This window comes from Canis lupus, chromosome 22 (assembly GCF_011100685.1).
Source record: "Canis lupus familiaris isolate Mischka breed German Shepherd chromosome 22, alternate assembly UU_Cfam_GSD_1.0, whole genome shotgun sequence".
Classification (NCBI taxonomy): Eukaryota; Metazoa; Chordata; class Mammalia; order Carnivora; family Canidae; genus Canis; species Canis lupus.
Window position 1 is genome coordinate 5,955,934 of NC_049243.1, and position 19,071 is coordinate 5,975,004.

Below are 19,071 nucleotides of genomic sequence, written 5' to 3' on the forward strand. Positions count from 1 at the left end.
TATTTATTCATGAGAGACACACGGAGAAGAGAGAGGCAGAGACACAGGCAGAGGGAGAAGCAGGCTCCATGCAGGGAGCCCGACGTGGGACTTGATCCCGAGTCTCCAGGATCACACCCTGGGCCAAGGGCAGGCGCTAAACCGCTGAGCCACTCAGGCTGCCCCTGCTTCATCTTTTGAACTTAGTGTTGGCTTTTTAATTTTTCCCTTCATTTTTAAGTTTCAAAGGAGGCCACAGTTCTATAAGACTTAGCCAAGAAGTACAAGAAATTAAAAAGGTCTTATTAGAAGATGTCAATGATGCTAATTTTCTTTTTTTTAATATATTTGAGTTTATTCTTCATTTAACTTTTAAAACACTACTATAGTTGAATATTAAAACAAAAACAATAGCAAGTAGTGAGCTATGATTATAGTCCTTCACTCATCCACTACTGCATATAAAATGCCAGCTGATGCTAATTTTCTGCCAGATGAATGGAGACTTGAATTAATTAGGCTTTTTACCACTTTGGAAGAGGGGAGGGGCTGCCCTGAGCACCTTTCCATTCTGTGTAAATAGCAACTCTGTTCTTTTATTATCAATGCTATTCTACTGGGCTTAGTCTCTCCGAGGGGCATAAAAACCTCTGGTCTGGCCTCACGTTTGATTAAAACTGGGATGGCATGAAAGAGCATTACACCCAAGGGAGCAGTAAGATGGTAACTCATGGAAAGCATCAGGCAGAGAGAAGAGGTTTTTCTCTCTTTTGCAGAGGACAAAGACGCTTCAAGGTGACGGGAAAAACAGTAACTACGTGATGCAGAAATATCCTATCCCCTTAAGATGAATAAAACAAAGAAAAAGAAGTAACCAAAGGTGATATTTTTACTTTAAAAAATACAAAGTTTCCCAAAACTGTATGTTAGAAATTTATAGAAGGGTGAGGAACTGGAAAACATGTCTTCCTTTCGTCCAGGAAAATTATAACGAAATTAAATGAGAGCAGTGGATGCTTTTGCACAATGTTCTGCATTCAGAAAATATTACTAAAAATGACATCTTTAGTCAAATGGTAGCTCTGTTCAATTTTGCTTAGACAAGAAGCTGTTTCAGTTTGCTTAGGAGAATTCATCTCTTTAAAAGCTACACTCCTTGAGTAGGCTACTGTTTACGCTGATATCATAAAAGAGCAACGAGGAATAACTTGTGCCATAATCTCAACAGTTCACTGTACTCAATTTTCACAAAGCCTAAATGAACTAAGAATCAGAATGTTTTTCCATTAAAACCTCCCACCTCCTACCTAGTCTCTCATTTTGTGTTCTTTTTTTCCCCCACACAAAACAAAAAAACAAAACCCCTCATGCTTTATCAAAACTATAACACAGAACTAGTGAACAATTAGGATGACTCTGTAATAAAACATAACTAAGAGAATTTGAATTTAGGCTTTAACTATTTAGAATGTTCTATTTAACATCTTAAGAGACAGTGCCTCAAAGCATTACCAAGTTACGTACTCTCATTAGAGTGGTTATGATTAGAGTTTCCATTCATATTTTTATATTTCAAGATTATGAACTTGATTTTTAAAAAAGACTACTCATGATTGATATAAAAGATCAGTCCCCAATAAATTAGCTAAAATCTGTTAAATATAAATGGGTAAAATAAGATAACCTCAAAGCAAAGTTTAAAGACTTAGAAAGCTTTGGCTGAGCCCAGAGAGACCAAGTCTTTGACTTCACACTGCTAATTGTTAATGGCATATTTTGTCCCTTAGATTCGCCTCTCCTAGAAGTACTTATTAAAGTTGGAAAAATCAAATTAGTTTTTCTTAGTACACGAGATAACATAGAGGCCCTTCTTTCTTACTTAAAAACCAACCAACCAACCAACCAACCAACCAACCAACCAACACAAAAAACCCAAACAAGAAACGAAAAGCCCTGGTTGCCCAAACAAGCAAAACGTCAACAAAACAGACAAAACCTCCAAGCCCTCTATTTGTAAATGTGTATTCACTGGCTGCAGTTTAGAGGGAAAACCCGAACAATTTCAGATGCATGGATTTACTGCAAGGACTCAACACACTTACTCCAGGGCAGGTTAGGAACAGCTGATAAGGAGGTCTACACTGGTGGAGATTCAGTGAATAGTCCTGAACAGATCTTACACAATACTTGGGAGACACCACAAAAATTAGGGAATAGGTGGGAGATCCCCAAAATAATTATTTTTTAAAAAAAGATTTTATTTATCCATTCATGAGAGAGACACACACAGAGAGAAGCAGAGACACAGGCAGAGGGAGAAGCAGGCTCCATGCAGGGAGCCTGATGTAGGACTCGATCCCGGGTCTCCAGGATCATGCCCTGGGCTGAAGGTGGCACTAAATGGCTGAGGCACCCGGGCTGCCCTCAAAATAATTATTTGAAGAAAAGCCCACACTTCCTCAGAAGCCAAAGACACATAAAATTCTATTCCACATAAGAAATACTGACTTTAGGTTTCCACGTGACTTACAGGACATACAGCACAAGGTACGTTTGTATGGTTTTTAAGACTAAAGTAATCTCTAATTTTAAGAAACTCAAAACAAAGGAATAAAGGTGGACAGACTGACAAAAGAGTGTTCTTCAACTTTTCTTCATTGCACAGGGAAATCCCCCTGAAGTAAGAATAAGAAAGTTTAGTAAGTTGGAAATGTTTCTAACCTTAACCATATTTTCCTTTATTTTTAATTTTTTTAGATTTTTAAGTAATCTCTACACCCCAACGTGGGGCTCGAACTCACAATACTGAGATCAAGAGTCACATGCTCCACCGACTGAACCAGCCAGGCACCCCTGTATTTTCCTTTAAAGCCATATTTTAATATTGATGTAGGTTTCATACAATTAAAGATTTTAAGGAGCAACCTCAGTTTTTATGTAATTCCTTACTCACCTTTATGAACCCTGGTCAGATTGGGCTTGGATGAAGGATGTGATTTTAAACCTTAACTTAGAAGCTTTCAAAGCAATGAACGTTTTCTAACTGTGACCTTGTTTAACACAGAAACGATAAACACATCTTTCTCTGTTCTTTAAAAAAGCATGCATATTTACCCAACCTTAAACCACTCTTTCCTTTGCCATTTCTTTTAAACTAAAATGTAATTTTAGTGTTTTTAATAGCAATGCCTGGTTAATAGCAATGCCTGAAGACAAGGCTACTTTTCCAGTTAACTACATTTTTTATCCCACAGGGCTGAATATTCAAAAACTCATGGTTGACTTATCAAAAAAGATTTTCAGGTTATAAACTACTTTATTATAAAAGGAAATAGATTTTTACACACAATTACTTATAGATAACAGCGTATTTAGAAAAGTTCAAATTTATCAGTTTGAAAATATACCTCACTGAGATATACTTACTTATAAAAACATACTGCCTTTGCCATGTGAAAATCTGGTGTTTAGTTCTCTAGATTTCTTTATCAGAGCTTTTTTCTGAGCTTCATCAAACCGATTAACTTTGAGATCTTTATCACGGTCAAATGGTATTCTTTCTTGGGGCTTATTTTTCTCTTCGGCAGCCTTATTTTTTAATTTCTTATGATGAATGTCCATAAGAGATTCTGATCTTTTTGATTCCTAGGGGAGAGGAAGAGGGGTAGAAATGAAAATCTTTACTTGTGGGATCCCTGGGTGGTGCAGCGGTTTGGCGCCTGCCTTTGGCCCAGGGCGCGATCCTGGAGACCCAGGATCAAATCCCACATCGGGCTCCCGGTGCATGGAGCCTGCTTCTCCCTCTGCCTGTGTCTCTGCCTCTCTCTCTCTCTCTCTCTCCCTGTGTGACTATCATAAATAAATAAAAATTAAAAAAAAACTTTACTTGTACGAGTATGGACAGAATATGATCATGAAGCAAAATGATTAAGCAGTCATGATGAACGAACATTAAGGAGGGCTTTTACAAACCCTAATAGGTTTTGCCAAATCCAAGACAGGATTTGGCCTGTCCTACAGATTTCATTTTTATTTTTTTTATAAAGATTTTATTTATTTATTCATGAGAGACACAGACACAGAGAGAGAGGTAGAGTCATAGGCAGAGGGAGAAGCAGGCTCCATGCAGGGAGAGCCTGACATGGGACTCGATCCCATGTCTCCAGGATCACGCCCTGGGCTGAAGGTGGTGCTAAACCGCTGAGCCACCTGGGCTGCCCTGTTTTATTTTATTTTAGAGACAGACAGAGCACAGAAGGGGAGCTGGGGGAGGGGCAGAGAGAGAACCTTAAGCATGCTCCACAGCCAGCACAGAACCCATCAGAGGGCTCCAACTCAGGACCCTGAGGATCATGACCTGAGCCGAAATTAACGGTCTGATGCTTAAACGACTGTACCATCCAGGCACCCTTTGATGCATTCTAAGGTAAACTGTAGACATCATTACACAATCCCTAAGTACTTTAGCATTCATTTCATTAGCTAGAACTCCACATTTGTTCACAATTTTCTCCTTTAAGGTAAATTTACATGCATAAATCTTTTTTTTTTAAGATTTTATTTATTTATTTATTTATGATAGACATAGAGAAAGAGAGGCAGAGACACAGGAGGAGGGAGAAGCAGGCTCCACGCCGGGAGCCTGACGTGGGACTCGATCCCGGGACCCTGGGATCACGCCCTGGGCCAAAGGCAGGCGCCAAACCGCTGAGCCATCCAGGGATCCCCCAACATGCATAAATCTTAAGTGTACAGTCACTGAGTTTTATAATTCAAAATCTGGAACATTTCTATCACACTTTGCCCCTTCCTAGTCAATACTCATACCGTGACCCCAACAACCAGTATTCTGATTTTTTTCTACCACAGATTCATTCTGCTAATGTAGAGCTTCATATATATGGAATGGTGCAGTATGTACTTTCTTGTACATACTTCCTTGTACTCAGTGTAATGACTTTGAGACTTATCCAAGTTGTTCCATTTATTTGTAATTTGTTCCTTTTTGAAAAAAAAAAAAAAAAGATTTATTTATTTGACAGAGCGAGCGAGAGCATACACAAGTAGGTAGAGTGTTAAGCAGAGGGAGAGGGAGAAGCAGCCTCCCTGCTGAGCAGAGAGACCAATGTGGGGCTTGATCCCAACCAAGCCCCTGGGATCATGACCTGAGCTGAAGGCAGATGCATAACTGACTGAGCTACTCAGGCTACCCTGTTATTTGTTCCTTTTTATTTCTGAGTAATATTTTATTGAATTATTTTTCTTTCTCTTATTGATAAGCATCTGAGCTGTCCCCAGAATGTTGCTATTATGAATAAAGCTTTTTTTTTTTTTAAGATTTTATTTACTTATTCATGAAAGACACAGAGAGAGAGAGAGGCAGAGACGCAGGCAGAGGGAGAAGCAGGCTCCCTGTGGGGAGCACGATACAGAACTTGATCCCAGGACCTTAAGGTCATGACCTGAGCTAAAGGCAGATGCTCAACCACTGAGCCACCCAGATGCCCCTATGAATAAAGCTTCTATGAACATTCTTTTTTTTTTATTTTTTAATTTTTTTTAATTTTATTTTATTTATTCACGATAGTCACACACATACAGAGAAAGAGAGGCAGAGACACAGGCAGAGGGAGAAGCAGGCTCCATGCACCGGGAGCCCGACGTGGGATTCGATCCTGGGTCTCTAGGATCGCGCCCTGGGCCAAAGGCAGGCGCTAAACCGCTGCGCCACCCAGGGATCCCTGAACATTCTTATAGAAGACTTTTTTCCAATGTGCAAATCTTTTTTTTCTTTTTTTTTTTTTTTTAATTCAAATTCAAGGGCAGCCCGGGTGGCTCAGCAGTTTAGCGTCTGCCTTCAGCCCAGGACATGATCCTGGAGTTCCGGGATCGAGGCTCACATCAGGCTTCCCGCATGGAGCCTGCTTCTCCCTCTGCCTGTGTCTCTGCCTCTCTCTCTCTCTGTGTCTTTCATGAATAAGTAAATAAAATCTTAAAAAAAAAAAAGAAAGTTTAAAAAAAAATTCAAATTCAACTATTTGAATTATTTGAACAGATAGTGTATTATTAGTTTCAGAGGCAGAGCTTCTCATAGAAGTCTTTTTGAAGACATTAAGGATAAAGCATATTCAATCTTTGTGCTGGTTAGGTTTTCATTTGCCTTAAGTAGATGCCCAGGGTGATGCTGTAGGGTCACAGGGGAGGTGTAGTATAGGAAATGCCTATTTGTTGGGGAATATAAAAATTAGTGAAAGGGAAAAAAGGGGAAAGTAGAGAAAATGAGTGGGAAATATCAGTGAGGGTGATGGAACATGAGAGACTCCTAACTCCGGGATACGAACAAGGGGTAGTGGAAAGGAGGTGGGTGGGGGGTTGAGGTGACTGGGTGACAGGCACTGGGGGGAGAGGCACTTGGTAGGATGAGCACTGGGTGATATGCTATATGTTGGCAAATTGAACTCCAATAAAAAAAAAAGCACAGGTACTAAACCATGTATTAAAAAAAAAAAAAGGAAATGCCTATTTGGAAAAAGGCCCAGCTTATTGATTTTCAGCTATTCTTTTCTAACAGAACTCATTATGGCTATAAATTTTGCTTCTAAGTACCACCTGATAGTGCATTGCGTACATTTTTGGTATGTCATATTTTTGTGTTATTCATGTCTAGGTATTTTCTAACTTTCATTATTATGTTTTTTTTTCATTTTTTTCATGTTTTTCATGCAAAATTCAAATTCTGAATTTTTCTAAGTTCCACTTGTATAAGTCTTTTTTTTTTTTAATAAAGATTTTTATTTATTTATTCATGAGAATGCACAGAGAGGAGAGAGAGAGAGGCAGAGACGCAGGCAGAGGGAGAAGCAGGCTCCATGCACCGGGAGCCCGACGTGGGACTCGATCCCGGGTCTCCAGGATCGTGCCCTGGGCCAAAGGCAGGCGCCAAACCACTGTGCCACCCAGGGATCCCTTGTATAAGTCTTTTAAATTATTCTGAATTTTTACTTCAATTTCTTGAGTTCAGAGAACATGGCTTTAATGATAGTGATTCTTAGTTTTGTTGAGCTTTGACTCTTAAGCTGGTCAGTTTTCAAAAATGTCCCATGTAAGTGGAGTTTTTGGTCAGTTTCCAAGAATGTTTCATGTATGCTTAGTGTTTGTGTACTGGTCTACATATGTCCAACTAATCATGCTAACTATGTTTTTAACATTTATGGAACTTTTCATTAACTAATACACTGAGAACAAGTAATTTTCCTTAAATACCTAAACACTGCAGGGCTGAAAGGTTTGGTAATTTACATTTATTCTCTGAGCTGGAACAATCACCAGTTTTTGTTTTTTGCTTTTTTCTTTAAAGTAAGAGAATATAATGAAATAACAAAATGTCAAATGAATACTAAAGTGTTTAGTTTATAAATTTAGATTCTTTTCTCCAATATTTAAATCTTCACATTGAATATTCCAAATCTGCTTATAATATAAAATATGAACTGAGGATCTCTAGGAATTAGTAAGGCTTTTGCTTTCTTTTATTGCTGTTTAGTTTTTATTTCACAATCATAAGCTTGACTCTTCAATCCAGCTAGACTTGGGAGGGGAGTAAGGAAAATGTGGAATCCACTGAACTGCAGTGAGAGCATAGAGATTATCAGATTTTTTGAGCAGATGAGGGTAAAGGAGTGCTTTCCTGAGCTATCAAAGGAATAGTCTGGTAGTTAAAGTAAAATACAAGTCAAATTTATTAGATTTATCTACAGTCAGCAATGGTAATCTTCCTGCTGGGCTTGTCACTCCTGGACCCAAACTGCTCCATCGTTTCCATTATATTCATGCTCTCTCTCACCTTGCCAAAGACCACCTGCCTGCCACCCAACCACAGTCTTGGCAGTGCAGATGAAAAACTGGGAATCGTTCGTGTTGGGTCCAGCATTTGCCACGGACAGGATGCCAGGACCATGTGCTTCAGGATGAAATTCTCATCAGCCAATTTCTCCTCATAGGTAGACTTACCACAAGTGTCATAGCGTGTGAAGTCACCACCCTGGCACATAAGTCCTAGAATAATCCTATGAAAGCAGGAACCTTACTACCAAATCCTTTCTTTCCAGTACCCACGGGAGGTAGGTTCTCTGCTGTCTTTGGAACTTGGTCTGTAAACAGCTCGAAAGTGATGCAGCTCAGGGGCTCCCAGTCCACAGTGATGTCAAAGAACGTGGTGGGACTGACCATGGCTGGGTGGCGCAGGCGGCTCTGGGTGGAAGTATCTGCAAGGCCAGGGCTCTTGTTTTCTGATCATCTGTTACTAATCTCTAGAAATTAAATTTCTGATATATAACTTAAGTAAACTGAAAGGGACGCCTGGGTGGCTCAGTGGTTGAGCATCTGCCTTTGGGTCAGGTCGTGATCCCAGAGTCCTGAGATCGAGTCCCTCCCTGCATGGAGCCTGCTTCTCCCTCTGCCTATGTTTCTTCCTTCCTTTCTTTTTTTTTTTTTTTTAAGGATTTATTTATTTATGATAGACATAGAGAGGCAGAGACACAGGAGGAGGGAGAGGCAGGCTCCATGCCAGGAGCCTGATGTGGGACTCAATCCCGGGACTCCAGGATCGCGCCCTGGGCCAAAGGCAGGCGCTAAACTGCTGAGCCACCCAGGGATCCCCTCTGCCTATGTTTCTGCCTCTCTCTTCCTCTGTGTCTCAAGATTAAATAAATACAATCTTAAAAAAAATACAAATTGAAAATATTACATGAATACAAAAAAAATCCTACAAAAATCCTATAAAAAGGATTTAAGATAAATGTATATAATACAACAAAGTGGGATATTTCTCAGGACATACATGCAGAAAAAGATCGAGGTAAAAAGGAAGATGTATAAAAGAAAGAGAAACAAGAAAGACAATACTGAAGGATAGGAAAAAAAAAAAAAGCTTGGGGCACCTGGGTGGCACAGTCAGTTAAGCATCTGACTCTTGGATTCGGCTCAGGTTGTGATCTCAGGGTTGTGGGATCCAGCCCCAAGTTGGGGTCCACACTCAGTGTTCTGCTTGAGATTCTCTCTCTGCCCCTCCCACAACTAATACATACTCTCTCTCTCAAATACATAAATAAATTTTTAAAAAATAATGACAAAACTTATGACCGCTCTTAAAAGAAAAAGAAGAAAATAAACGCTTATATATTTTATTCTTACTTACATTGTATGAGGACACCTGCTCAGCCAACCTCTTTTCCCTTCCTGACAATACATGTTCTTCATCCTTCTTATTAAATGACTTCCTTGCTTCTTGTGTTTCCTGAAGAATGAACACAGAAAATATACTATTGAGCCATATAGTTAAGAAAAACTAAAAAAAAAAAACCTATTATTTTTATTCAGATTGAGTAATAAGAGACTAAACTAAGATTGATGAATCTTTTCCCAATAGGAATATATATACATATAGTTGATATGGGATCATCAACATATAGTTGAAGGGATTGTTCAAGTTCTACTCTATGATTTTCTTAAAAACAAGAAGAAACCTGTTCAATCAACTAACTGGAAGAAATTCCTTATTTATCAAACTCACAAAGGAGTTTGACAAACAATGATGACAAAGAGAATAATTAGGGATGCCAGGGTGGCTTAGCCGTTGAGCATCTGCTTTGGCTCAGGGTGTGATCCTGGAGTTCCGGGATAGTGTTCTGCATCAGGCTCCTTGCATGAAGCCTACTTCTCCTCCCTCTGCCTGTGTCTCTGCCTCTCTCTTTGTGTCTCTCAAGAATAAATAAATAAAATCTTAAAAAAAAAAAAAGAGAAAATTAGACTTTAAAAGAAATCCTATAGGGGCAGCTGGCTGGCTCAGCTGGTAGAGCATGTGACTTGATCTGGGGGTTGTAAGTCTGAGCTCCATGTTGGGTATAGAGATTACTTAAAAATAAACTCTTAATAATACAAAAAAGAAATCCTATATTACCTGTTTTTAAAACTAGTAAAGTCACTCTTTGGGTAGAAAAATAAAAAGACAAGGTTTAAGGAGTTTGGAAAAGAAATAATACATCTATCTTTACTCACAGATGATGTGATTATAGGAAACTCCAGGGCAGCCCTGGTGGCTTAGCGGTATAGCGCCACCTTCAGCCTGGGGTGTGATCCTGGAGACCCGGGATCGAGTCCCACATCCGGCTCCCTACATGGAGCCTGCTTCTCCCTCTGCCTGTGTCTCTGCCTCTCTCTCTCTCTCTCTGTGTGTCTCTCATGAATAAATAAATAAAATCTTAAAAAAAAAACAAAACTCCAAACCATTTATAAAAATACTCCTGGAACTAATAAGCAAGTACACTACAGCAAAGCTGCAAGGATACAAGGTCAATATACAATATATGCCAACAATGAACAATTGGAATAAGAACTTAAAAGAAAATTTAACAACAGTGCGTACACAAGATGAAGTACTTAGGTAAATTTCCAACAGATTTTAATTAGAAAAAAAGATTCTAGAGACTATAGTTCCAACCAGGAATGATAACAGCTCATAAAAAGACAATTGAAAACCACTGTTCTCAAGTATTTTATACTGCTGTTATCTGCTTAAGGAAACCAAGGAGGTCATCTGCAATTTTTATCTTAATAATGTACAAAACAGTGCTTGGTTAACTCAGTTGGTAGAACATGTGTCTTTCAATCTCACGGTTGTAAGTTCAAGCCTCACATTGGATGTGGAGCCTACTTAAAAACAATGCCGTATTTAATGAAGAATGTTAAAAATACAGAAATAGCTCAGTTCTTATTTTCTTACAAAATTTTCCTTGAAAACAGATGTTCTCATTTATTTATTTTTAAAGATTTTATTTATTCATGAGAGGCACAGAGAGAGAGAGAGAGAGAGAGAGGCAGAGACACAGGCAGAGGGAGAAGCAGGCTCCATGCCGGGAGCCTGATGCAGGATTTGATCCCGGGACTCCAGGATCATGGCCTAGGGCTGAAGGTGGCGCTAAACCGCTGAGCCACCTGGGCTGCCCAGATGTTCTCATTTATAAATATTAAGAGAACAATGGTATTATGGTAAATAGAGACAAAAACTTGACCATCTGGGGATCCTTGGGTGGCTCAGAGGTTTGGTGCCTGCCTTTGGCCCAGGGTACAATCCTGAAGACCCGGGATCGAGGCCCACGTCGGGCTCCTGGCATGGAGCCTGCTTCTCTCTCTGCCTCTCTCTCTCTCTCTCTCTCTCTATGTCTATAATAAATAAATAAATCTTAAAAAAAAAAAAAAACTCGATCATCTAATAGAGTTAATATATCTAGTCAAGATTGGGAGATGAGGGGGCAGCCCCAGTGGCCCAGCAGTTTAACACCACCTTCAGCCCGGGGTGTGATCCTGGGGTCCTGGGATCAAGTCCCACTCAGGCTCCCTGCATGGAGCCTGCTTCTCCCTCTGCCTGTGTCTCTGCCTTTCTCTCTCTGTGTCTGTCATAAATAAATAAATAAAATCTTAAAAAAAAAAAAAAGACAGATGAGAACATAATAAATGTCAATTTATACTGAACACATCCATTTCTTTCTAAAGAGCAATCATACTTCTTTAGGCCATGTTGGCTAAGTGAATGTGAGACTTAGTGGCATGGGAGATTATGCCGGGAAGTCAAATATTAAAAAGAAAGATAAGTAGAGGGCAGCCCAGGTGGCTCAGCGGTTTAGTGCTGCCTTCGGCCCAGGGTGTGATCCTGGAGACCAGGGATCGAGTCCCATGTCGGGCTCCCTGAAGGGAGCCTGCTTCTCCCTCTGCCTGTGTCTCTGCCTCTCTCTCTCTCTCTGTCTCTCATGAATGAATAAATAAAATCTTTAAATAAAAAAAAAAAGAGGAGTAGAAGAAATACATGGAAAAAATGAAAACAAAAATACAGTGGTCCAAAACCTTTGTAATGCAGCAAAAGTGGTCCTCATAGGGAAGTGGATAGCAATACAGGTCCATCTCAAGAAGCAAGAAAAATCTCAAATAAACAACCTAACTTTATACCTAAAGGAGCTTGAAAAAAGAACAATAAATGAAGCATAAAGCTAACAGAAATGGTAAAGATAGAGCAGAAATAAATGACAAAAACTAAAAAACAACAGATCAATGAAACCAGGAGCTGGTTCTTCAAAAAGAAAATTAATAAAATTAATGAACCTCTAGCCACATTTATCAAAAAGAAAACAGAAAGGACCCCAAAAAATAAAATCACAAATGAGAGAGGAGAAATGACAACCAACATCCCAGAAATACAAATAATCATAAGAGAATATTATGAAAAACTAGATGCCAACCAATTGGACAATCTAGAAGAAATGGATAAATTCCTGTTAGAATGGCTAAAATAAAAAACACAAGAAATAACAAGTGGTGGAGAGGATGTGGAGAAATAGGAACCCTTGTGGACTATTGGTGGGAATGCAAACTGGTGCAGCCACTGTGGCAAACAGTATGGAGGTTCCCAAAAAGCTACAATTAGAACTATCCTACAGTCCAACAATCACACTACTAGGTATTTACCCAAATAATACAAAAATACTAATTCAAAGGGATACATGCACCCTGGTGTGTAGGAGCATTATCTTCAACAGCCAAATTATGGAAACAGCCTGTGTCCATCAATTTATGAATGGATAAAGAAGAGGTGGTGTGTACACACACACACACACACACACACACACACACACAGTATATTACTTAGCCATAAAAAACAATGAAATAAAAAAAAAACAATGAAATCTTGCCATTTGCAATAACATGGATGGAACTGGAGAGTTTTATGCTAAGTGAAGTTAAGTCAGTCAAAGGCAAATACCATATGATGTCACTCATATGTGGAATTTAAGAAACAAAACAAATGAGCAAATGGAGAAAAAAAGAGAGAGAGGCAAACCATGAAACAGACTCTTAATTGAAGAGAACAAACTGATGGTTACCAGAGGGTGGTGGATGGAGGATGGGGAAATAGGTGATGGGGATTAAGGAGGGCACTTGTGAAGAGCACAGGGTGAGGTATGGAAGTGCTGAATCACTATGTTGTACACCAGAAACTAATATTACACTGCATGTTAACTAACTGGAATTTAAATAAAAACTTAAAAAAAAAAAGATGGTACCATAGGAATAATACAAAATAAAAAGAAAAGAAAGATGAGTGGAGAGAACCTGTCAAAAAGGAAATTTGGGTAAGAGCTTCCATAACAAAAATTAGTCATAAATTATACACAGGATCAAATATACAAGAAAATGAATAGCTCTCTGATACTGTGTAGTTTATGCCATAAATCTAAGTCTGTGGTACCATATGCTTAATATAGTATAGCATAAAATTTAAGGAGTTATTAATAGTCCCTTTATGAGTTCACTGTAATACTGAGCAAAACACTTTCAGTGCTGAAAAGAAGAGGATCTAAAGAACTCAATCACAGGGCCTAAAATCACCTGTCGGTTCACCTCAACTGTCTATTACAACCTTCATCTTCTGGACAAAAGAGAACTTGTGATTTTGCCACATATACAAGGTAGGGTGTTAAAGTCTGGAGACCTCACCATATCATCCACATTGTAAGAAAAACACTGTGCATCTTACAACCAATTCTCCACAAAAATGACAGCTCCTTAAGAAGCTTTTTTCATTTTGCTATTACCTGCACCCAACAGAATTCCTGGCAGAGAAGGTATTTGATTTATTGTTACAGAATGAAGATAGAAAGCCTCATAATTCTCATTACTGATGGGCAGTAATGAGTTAAAACAGAGTTAGGGGCAGAAATGAAGTGTGGAACTACTCAAATCAAAACTGATAAAGCTATAACCCTCGTGTACCAATTATTCAAGCATTTAAACTTGAATTAAAGGGAATTAAGCCTTCAGATGGAATAAATTTCAAAAGTAGTGCTGGGGCATTTCTAATTTACAACGGTTCAATTCCTAATTTACAATAGAATATTTGGCAATAAGCAGAAATAGTCAATAATGTATTCTATCCATACTTTTTTCTTTTTTTCCCAAATTATTTAATGTACTAATGAAAGTGCTTCTTTTTTTAAAAAAAAAATTGAGGTGTAATCAATGAAATACTATATTAGTTTCAGGTGTATGATATAATGACTCGATATTTGTGTATACTGTAAAATAATCAAAATAAGTCCAGGTATCATCCATCACTAAACACAGTAACATTTTTTTCCACCATGATGAGCACTTTCAAGATCCACTCTCCTAGCTAATTTCAGATATGCAATGCAGTATTACTAACGATAGCCACTGTGCTGTACACTATATCCCCACGACTTAATTCACTTTACAACTGGTACGTTGTATTTTTGACTCATTTCACCCACCTTGCCCACCCCCTCCTCAGGCAGCCACCAGTCTGTTCTTCATATCCATGAATTTGGGTTTTTTTAGTTTGTTTGTTTTTCAGATTCCGCAAATAAGAGAGATCATACAGTATTCAGCACTATTGATAAGAGCGTTTCTTGCCTGTTTTGACAGTAATGCAAAGCTTAATGCACCTGAGGTAAGTTTGAGAGAGCGTCTCTATGCATCACTTAACTTGCTAGGCCAATGTGTGGCTTTGGTTTCATGGAGAGAGTGTGATGTTGTATATAAACACTAGGGGATTTTGAGTTATAGAAAGTTCTAGAAAAAACTACTGTTCATTATGTACCAGCCCTCTAGTTCCAGAAAAGTTGACCTCATAAAGTTAGTTTTTCCTTCTATAAAATGAAGTCAGTAAGTCCATGTCTCTGGGTTTTCTTGAGATTTAAATGAGACAGCTCACTGGGAAATAGTAAGCAACTGGTATCACTTTCCTTATTTTCTTTCAGGGGGAAATTTGTATTTTCCCTTGGGAATCATAATTTTAAAAATAGTACCTTGAAATAATTATGCCTTTTATCTTTTCAAAATAGAGCGAACACGGGCAGAAATACAGGAACAAACAAACCCTCTCACCTTGGCTTTCTTCTCCCTGTCCGCTGGAGTGTCTGTCCAGACTGATCGATCTCCAGATTTGTCATCGGCTCTTCTCTTAAAAGTTCTGGGCCCAAGACCAAAGTCTTTCATTTCTGGAGGAAGTTCAGTCATCCATGACTCTCTTGTAATTGGTTTAGATGAATCCTTTAAGAGAAGTAAAAAGTGGAAGAAAAAAAAAAGGAGCCTAGACAGAGTGTGTGTGTGTGTATAAAATATTCTGTAAGTGGGCATGTTTCTTAATTGAGGCTTTAACATTAAAAAACACACTTTATGAGAAAGAATTTAATATAAAGGATTGATTTTTTTCACGTATGTTACAAATACCTTTGTCTAATTTATTATTTTTTTGACTTTGTTATCTTTTGCCATATGAAATTTTTATATAGGCAAATTTGCCAGTCTTTTCCTTTTCCAGCTTCTGGGTTACCTTACTCCTAAATTTTCTTTATATACATATATGCATATATTTCTTTCATGAAAGAAGCAATGTTGGAAAATTTAGATTTTTAATTCATTTAGCCTATTTCTCAGAGAACAGTCTTTTTAACACTTACATGGTCTCCTTTGGTTAATTTTTCTTTCATTCGCTGGGCTCTTTTTTCAAACTCTGTTGTGACGCTATAGTTAACTGGTCCTTTTGCAGGCATTGGTCCAACAATGTCCTCATCTTCACTACTATCTGTTTCCTTTTGAAATAAGATATTACCTTTAAACCAGGAGCAGAGCTACAGGTTATAGAAAATGATCCTAAATTGCTTAAAATTTCACCAAAAACTGATTACCCAGAGACACTAAAACAAAAATGCAAACAATATATTGCTAGCTAATTGCTGAGCAATGAGGGCCTTTGCCTTGCCTTCCTAAAGTACACAGAACAGAGATGACAAAATCACGGAATGTGGATTGTCCCCACACTCCCATGTCCATGGCAGGCCTCATTAAATTATTTCTGCTTTCCTCCTGATAGATACAGATGTGGCCTCACAGTTCCTCTTAATATAATGGCCCAGGTAGTTACTACCAACTGGTCAGAGATGACACAAGTTGAAACCATTTTCGTTCCTGGTACAGAAAGAACTCTTTGGAATAAGACACACACAATTAAGACATTCTTGGAAACTGTATGAACTTTCATGACTCAGCACAGTGCACTGAAAACAAATGCTATGCAACAGCCCCACAAATACTGGCCCAAATGAGTTAACTTCGTTCCCAAAGTATCCCCGTTACTGTAAAGATATAATAGTATTGTAATAAGTGAATTCAATTTGCTTTCAATAAATCATTTTATTTAAGATTTTGAGAGAGAAAGAGAGAAAGAGAGTGTGAGCACCAGCAGGGGGCGGGGTAGAGGGAGAGGGAGAAGCAGACTCCCCACTGAACAGGGAGCCCCACATAAGGCTCAATCCTAGGACCCTAGGATCATGACCTGAGCTGAGGGCAGATGTCCAACCGACTGAGCCATTTAGGCATCCTCAATAAATCATTTTATTTTTTATTTTATTTTATTTATTTGAGAGAGAGTGAGAGAATAAATCATTTTAATAAAGAGTTTATGTATAAGACTCTGTGTTAAATGCTATATATTCTAGGGCTTGAAGCAGTCCTTTGTCCTCAAGGAGGAGATGGTTAAGATGAACAATAATAAGACATCTGTCCTCAGCTCTGCTGGGCAGCTTCTTGCTCTTATTTTTTCAAACTATCAGGATCAAGCTCATTTGTGTTGTTTACATGTTCCCCACTAGATACTCAGTGGTAACTTTCTATCTGTGGTTTCTTCTCTGCACCCTTAAAGCAATTGCTATTGGTATAAATAATTAGATATTTACATATCTCTTGGCTTACTCTAAATCATTTACGCACACAAGTACACTCACTTTCTCTAACTATGGACTTTGGTATACAATGAACCATTTGATCCTTATAACAAAACTGTGAAAAGGCATTATTATTCCAGTTTTCTTTTCAAAGGAAACCTAGGTTTAGAGAAACATATTTAGAAAGGTTAAACAACTTGTTCAAGGTTATAAAACTGGTATTTAAGATGAAAATATTCTAAGATTGAGGCTAGTATGTTTTCTACTTACACCAGAGAATGCCCTCTATTTCTTTTTTTAATTTCAACTGTTAATGTTTAACCTTAAGTGTTTATAGCTCATCTCTACAAAGGTAAGCTCTTTGATGTCAAAGACATTATCTTAAACATATTTATAGCACTTACAAAATGATACTTGGTGACATCATAAAATGACCCAATATAAAAAATATAATGAACTTTTACAACTATAAGAGGCATGATATCAATATAGTATTGAAATGTAAGATGATGGGATATGCAAATGGTATTTTTACTTCCATAGAACAAGAGATGATTTTATAAAGATAGAATATGGCACATCTTGTACATCGTGGTAGGATGATGCCTGGAATTTTTAGAAATAAAAATCGCTTAGGGTGTTGGGAGTTATAAACTAACTGAGGGGTAAGGGAGCAAACTGAAAATTGGGCCCAACACATTAAACTGAAAAAAGAAAACTGGAATCATAATCCAAATCTAATCTAGATACCTAATCATTTTGGTGTCCTGGTAAAAAAAATTTTTTTAAAGGTGAGTTATTTTATCCAGAAATAGAGTAGAAATTATATACCTTACTAGTTTATATTTGGACTAGAGTTAGAACTAGTTCCAAGGCCTGAATTTGCCATTGTATTAGCTCTGTGACCTCAGATGTGCTATTTAGCCTTTTTAGACCTTAGATTTATGTCTTTTATTTATTCATATATTTTAAGATTTACTTATTTATTTGAGAGAGAGAGAGAGATGGGGGAGGGGGAGAGGGAGGATCCTCTAGCAGATTCTTCTCTGAGCGTGGAGCCTAACTTGGGACTCAGATCCCAGGACCCTGAGATTATGGCATGAACCGAAATTAAGAACCAGCTGCTTACCTGACTGAGCCACCCAGGTGTTCCAGATTTTTGTCTTTTATTTTATTTTATTTTTTAAAAAGATTTAGACACAACTGAGAGGCAGAGACACAGGCAGAGGGAGAAGCAGGCTTTTTGCAGGGAGCCAGATGTGGAACTCGATCCTGGGACTCCAGGATCATGACCTGAGCTGAAGGCAGGCACCCAACTGCTGAGTCACCCAGGCGTCCCAGATTTTTGTCTTTTAGATCAGGATTATAACAGTTCCAACCAGTAACTGCTCTATTTTTAAAGAGAACCTCATGTTTTGTTCATCCTCTTTGGAGCCACATCTTTCTTAGGAACCTGGGAACTTCCCTAGCTCCTGGGGGAAAATGTTGATAATTCTAAGCCAATCAATTTGGTCAAATTCCTTTTGCCTACCTGACTGGCCAAGGGATGGGCATGTGATCCATATCTGGCCAAAGAAACACGAGAAGAGGTCTATAGGAAACCTGCAAAGGTGTTCCTTTCTCTACAAAAGGGGCACAGGGTAGGATCATTCCCTCCTGTGTCTGGACACTGGCATGTGTGTGTGAATCTCAGAACTTTGACAGGCTTCCTGGTATAATAAAAGGTCACCTAAGGGGAACTGACATATTGTAGCTGACAGAGAAGAAAGTAAAAAAAAGCTGCAGTCTTGGGTATCATTTAGCTGCTCAATTCACCAATCTAGAATGACCCTAGTTCTATACCTTTTGTTACATATGAAACACATTTTCCTTATTTTGGGAATGTAGGTTATATATCACCCCAGCAGTTATATAAACAACCATTTGCTTAACCATAGAGGTTAAGACAAAGTTCCATTTTGAGTAGGAATTTTTTTTTTAAGATTTTATTTATTTATTCATGACAGACAGAGAGAGAGAGAGGCAGAGACACAGGCAGAGGGAGAAGCAGGCTCCATGCAGGGAGCCCGACGTGGGACTCGATCCCGGGTCTCCAGGACCACACCCTGGGCTGAAGGCAGCGCTAAACTGCTGGGCCACCGGGGCTGCCCTTGAGTAGGATTTTCTGTTATTTGCAGCTAAAAGCTTTCTAGCTGACACACCATTTCCCAGGACTGTTGTTTCGATTAAAATTAAGTTGTGTTGGCCTGGGAATATAATTAAGTCATGTAAACAACAAATATATGTTTACACTGTCCTT

The 19,071-nt window shown here is 38.5% G+C and overlaps 1 protein-coding gene across 3 annotated transcripts in view; it reads right to left on the bottom strand.

The window, feature by feature from the left end:
• Positions 1-322: 322 nt before the first annotated feature.
• Positions 323-19,071, bottom strand: part of GPALPP1 (GPALPP motifs containing 1) — a 49,986-nt gene continuing 31,237 nt past the window's right edge. For all 3 annotated transcript variants that reach the window (XM_038569586.1, XM_038569587.1, XM_038569588.1), the window contains exons 5-9: positions 15,510-15,641; positions 14,935-15,099; positions 9,176-9,274; positions 3,406-3,624; positions 323-2,654 (exon numbers count right to left, since the gene is read on the bottom strand). In XM_038569586.1, the coding sequence (XP_038425514.1) occupies positions 3,406-3,624; positions 9,176-9,274; positions 14,935-15,099; positions 15,510-15,641 (615 nt within the window). In that variant the 3' untranslated portion in view covers positions 323-2,654. The remainder of the gene's footprint in view (positions 2,655-3,405; positions 3,625-9,175; positions 9,275-14,934; positions 15,100-15,509; positions 15,642-19,071) is intronic.